The following is a 5,000-nucleotide window of genomic DNA, read 5'->3' as shown; positions in this document are numbered from 1 at the left end:
AGCTGCAGAGGTGTCATAGTGAAGCGAGAGATGGACTCGCCCAAGGTCCCCTTCCTCCTCCGACCCTTCCTCCAGAGACGAGGACGTGGACGTATAAAGGTGTGGCAAGATCTGTTGGCGACAAGGTCGATCTTAGGACAAAGTGGGCGACATAGAAGAAATTGCAAAATCCAGTGGTCAAGGGTGACATAGAAGAAGTTGTGGTGGTCAAGGGTGACATAGAAGAAGTTGTGGTGGTCATGGGTGACATAGGAGAAGTTGTGGTGGTCAAGGGTGACATGGAAGAATTTGCAAACTGTGGCGGTCAAGGGTGACATAGGAGAAGTTGTGGTGGTCAAAGGTGACATAGAAGAAGTTGTGGTGATCAAGGGTGACATAGGAGAAGTTGCGGTGGTTAAGGATGACAAAGGAGAAGTTGTGGTGATCAAGGGTGATATAGGAGAAGTTGTGATGGTCAAGGGTGACATAGGAGAAGTTGTGGTGGTCAAGGGTGACATGGAAGAATTTGCAAACTTTGGTGGTCAAGGGTGACATAGGAGAAGTTGTGGTGGTCAAAGGTGACATAGAAGAAGTTGTGGTGGTCAAGGGTGACATTGAAGAAGTTGTGGTGGTCAAGTGTGACATAGAAGAAGTTGTTGTGGTCAAGGGTGACATAGAGGAAGTTGTGGTGATCAAGTGTGACATAGAAGAAGTTGTGGTGGTCAAGGGTGACATAGAAGAAGTTGTGGTGGTCAAGGGTGACATAGAGGAAGTTGTGGTGGTCAAAGGTGACATAGAAGAAGTTGTGGTGGTCAAGGGTGACATAGAAGAAGAAGAAGATGCAAACTGTGGATGGTCATGGTTAAGTGGGAGGCTATGGGTTGGGGTAAGCGACTGCAGGAGAGAGGTTGGTTGACAGAGAGGGGAGAGCGAAAGAGGGAGAGAGAGAATGAAAAAGAGGGATTGAGGGAGCGAGAGGAGAGAGAGAGAGAGAGAGAGAGAGAGAGAGAGAGAGAGAGAGAGAGAGAGAGAGAGAGAGAGAGAGAGAGAGAGAGAGAGAGAGAGAGAGAGAGAGAGAGAGAGAGAGAGAGAGAGAGAGAGAGAGAGAGAGAGAGAGAGAGAGAGAGAGAGAGAGAGAGAGAGAGATAAAGGAAGAATGCAAACTTTGCATATTGAGTAATCCATTTGAAGAAGTCAATGGAGAATGTTCACCCACAACATTCATTCTGTGAATTAATCTCAGCCAAATAAAACCACCTGGGGTTTCCTAGAGCCACCTAATTGAACGCTGCTAACCGCGAATTTTGTTCACTCCAGGAGTGATCAATACTCAAAGACCAAACTATCTATTTATATGCCCCAAAAGCCAGCTTCTTCCTTACAAGAGAGGTAACCAGCCAAGATATGCATCCCTGTCCCTCCGCCCACCACCTGGGTCAGAAGCAATGCAGCAAGGCACAGTACATCCACAGTAGATCCCCATTGCTTCATTCACATGGCGACCCTCCCTCATCGTCCCCTCATGCGAAAATAGATAAGACAAGGAAACCCTTTCAGGCCAATTTATCGTCTATTCACAATCACTCTCCTTCCATACCTATCTCTTGCTCTCTCATTTTACATAAGAACATAAGAAATAAAGGAGACTGCAAAAGACCATAAGGCCTACACTAGGCAGCTCCGTATCCATCACCACCTGTCATCCCCATCCATAAAGTTGTCTAATCGTTTTTTAAAACAGCTGATAGTTTCAGCGCTTACTACATGGTTACTAAGTTTATTCCATTCATCGACCACCCTATTTGTAAACCAATTCTTGCCTATTTCCTTCTTAAATCTAAATTTGTCCAGTTTATACCCATTACTGCGAGTCCTGCCCTGTTGTTTTATTATGATGACCTTGTTTGCATCACCCTTGTTAAAGCCTTTGATCCACTTGAACACTTCTATTAGATCACCCCGCACTCTGGTCAAGGGACCAGACTACCTTAGTGAACGCTTCGTAGTCTGCTCTCCTGTCATTCCATCGAGGTGAACGAGGCGAGCGGGGAGACTTGGGAGGCACGGGGAGGCGGGGTTGGACACCTTCGCCCCGAACTCCGGACCAGAACTCGATGGGTCGAACATCAATCACCGGGAGCTTCCGAGAGGATACCGAGTTCGAGCGTCGAAGCTCGATCTGTTCGAGATGAAGTCATGGAAAATGGAAAATTGATTAATTTGGGGATCTGTAGTGAACCGGAAGCTTCCGAGAGAATACCGAGTTCGAGGGTTGAAGCTCGATCTGTTCCAGATGCGGTCATGGAAAATTGAAAATTGATTAATTTGGGGATCTGTAGTGAACCGGAAGCTTCCGAGAGAATACCGAGTTCGAGCGTCGAAGCTCGATCTGTTCGAGATGAAGTCATGGAAAATGGAAAGCTGATTAATTTGGGGATCTGTAGTGAACCGGAAGCTTCCGAGAGGATATCGAGTTCGAGGGTCAAAGCTCGATCTGTTCGAGATGAAGTCATGGAAAATTGAAAATTGATTAATTTGGGGATCTGTAGTGAACCGGAAGCTTCCGAGAGGATATCGAGTTCGAGGGTCGAAGCTCGATCTGTTCCAGATGCGGTCATGGAAAATGGAAAACTGATTAACTTGGGGATCTGTAGTGAATCGGAAGCTTCCGAGAGAATACCGAGTTCGAGGGTCGAAGCTCTATCTGTTCCAGATGCGGTCATGGAAAATGGGAAACTGATTAACTTAGGGATCTGTAGTGAACTGGAAGCTTCCGAGAAGATATCGAGTTCGAGGGTCGAAGCTCGATCTGTTCGAGATGCAGTCATGGAAAATGGAAAACTGATTAATTTGGGGATCTGTAGTGAACTGGAAGCTTCCGAGAGGATATCGATTTCGAACGTCGAAGCTCGATCTGTTCGAGATGCAACCATAGAAAATGGAAAACTGATTAACTTGGGGATCTGTAGTGAACTGGAAGCTTCCGAGAGGATATCGAGTTCGAGGGTCGAAGCTCGATCTGTTCCAGACGCGGTCATGGAAAATTGAAAATTGATTAATTTGGGGATCTGTAGTGAACCGGAAGCTTACGAGAGGATATCGAGTTCGAGGGTCGAAGCTCGATCTGTTCGAGATGCAACCATGGTAAATTGAAAATTGATTAATTTGGGGATCTGTAGTGAACTGGAAGCTTCCGAGAGGATATCGAGTTCGAGGGTCGAAGCTTGATCTATTCCAGATGAAGTCATGGAAAATGGGAAACTGATTAACTTAGGGATCTGTAGTGAACTGGAAGCTTCCGAGAAGATATCAAGTTCGAGGGTCGAAGCTCGATCTGTTCCAGATGCGGTCATGGAAAATGGAAAACTGATTAACTTGGGGATCTGTAGTGAACCGGAAGCTTCCGAGAAGATATCGAGTTCGAGGGTCGAAGCTCGATCTGTTCCAGATGAAGTCATGGAAAATGGAAAACTGATTAATTTGGGGATCTGTTGTGAACTGGAAGCTTCCGAGAGGATATCAAGTTCGAGGGTCGAAGCTCTATCTGTTCCAGATGCGGTCATGGAAAATGGAAAATTGATTAATTTGGGGATCTGTAGTGAACTGGAAGCTTCCGAGAGGATATCGAGTTCGAACGTCGAAGCTCGATCTGTTCGAGATGCAACCATAGAAAATGGAAAACTGATTAACTTGGGGATCTGTAGTAAACTGGAAGCTTCCGAGAGGATGTCGAGTTCGAGGGTCGAAGCTCGATCTGTTCCAGACGCGGTCATGGAAAATTGAAAATTGATTAATTTGGGGATCTGTTGTGAACTGGAAGCTTCCGAGAGAGTATCGAGTTCGAGGGTCGAAGCTCGATCTGTTCCAGATGAAGTCATGGAAAATGGAAAACTGATTAACTTAGCGATCTGTAGTGAACGTGTCCACACAAGGCTGTATGTGGTGATGGGGTTGCATTAATGTGTGTTTATGTTGGAGTGTCGAAGCTCGATCTGTTCCAAATACAGTCACAGAAAATGGAAAACTGATTAACTTGGGGCTCTGTGGTGAACGTGTCCATGCAAGGCTGTATGTGGTGTTTATGTTGGAGTGTCGAAGCTCGATCTGTTCCAAAAACAGTCACGGAAAATGGAAAACTGATTAACTTGGGGATCTGTAATGAACGCGACCATACAGAGCTTCTAATAATGTCCACCTAAATGTACAAAACACATTGTAGAGGTAGAGTACCTGGTGATAGATGTCGGCCTTGATGTCTTTGACGGACGAGATGGACGAGGATGGGGAGGAGGAGGCCGACTGCTGACGAAGAAGCGATGAGGATGAGAAGGAGTCTGTGTCACTCAAGTCTGAGTGCTGGAAGGAGAACAAAGAAACAAATAAATAAATAGATAAACAAATAAATAAATAAAGTAAACAAATCAACATGGATAAGACGCCCTGTTGCCTCTCCTAGGTTTACACTTTTCCGTTTATATTGTCTTTGTATTGTACTTTTGTCTGTATTCTCCCCTGAGGATGTGAATTACACGAAAGCGCTTGGGATTTCTGTGTTTCTTTTTCTTAAGTGGTTACCAGCATATTTCTGATTACGTGTTCAAGTGATTTATTTGCAAACATGGATAAGAATAGACAGAAATAAGTAAATCAAGTCAACAAATCAATATAGATAAATAGATAAATAAAAAAAATAGATACACTCAGGCCTGAGTACTGGAAGGAGAACAAAAAAACAAATCAATAAATAGATAAACGAATGAATAAATAAAATAAACAAATCAACGTGAATAGAAATAGACAGAAATAAGTAAATCAATTCAACAAATCAATATAGATAAATAGATAAATAAAAAGATATACACATGAATAAATGAATAAATAAATACATGAATAAACACCTAAATCAACAAACAGATACATACGTAAAAAGTGTTGTTAGGGCTTTGATTTGGCAATACAAATATATGGGATTTGATTAAATCCTCTGAAAGCGCGAATGTCCCCTGATCCTGTTATCATGT

General features: G+C 43.8%; 1 protein-coding gene across 1 annotated transcript in view; it reads right to left on the bottom strand.

Moving 5' to 3' along the window:
- Positions 1–5,000, bottom strand: part of LOC143040411 (synaptotagmin-17-like) — a 49,245-nt gene that overhangs the window by 27,049 nt on the left and 17,196 nt on the right. The window contains exons 3-5 of the mRNA XM_076211468.1: positions 4,210–4,335; positions 1,967–2,158; positions 1–111 (exon numbers count right to left, since the gene is read on the bottom strand). The exon at positions 1–111 is cut by the window's left edge and continues 15 nt beyond it. Coding sequence (XP_076067583.1) covers positions 1–111; positions 1,967–2,158; positions 4,210–4,335 — 429 coding nt within the window. The remainder of the gene's footprint in view (positions 112–1,966; positions 2,159–4,209; positions 4,336–5,000) is intronic.

This window comes from Oratosquilla oratoria, chromosome 28, assembly GCF_046742065.1.
Source record: "Oratosquilla oratoria isolate Oo_2021 chromosome 28, ASM4674206v1, whole genome shotgun sequence".
Classification (NCBI taxonomy): Eukaryota; Metazoa; Arthropoda; class Malacostraca; order Stomatopoda; family Squillidae; genus Oratosquilla; species Oratosquilla oratoria.
Note: the sequence above shows the minus strand (reverse complement) of the source record. Positions and strands in the feature narration are given on the sequence as shown.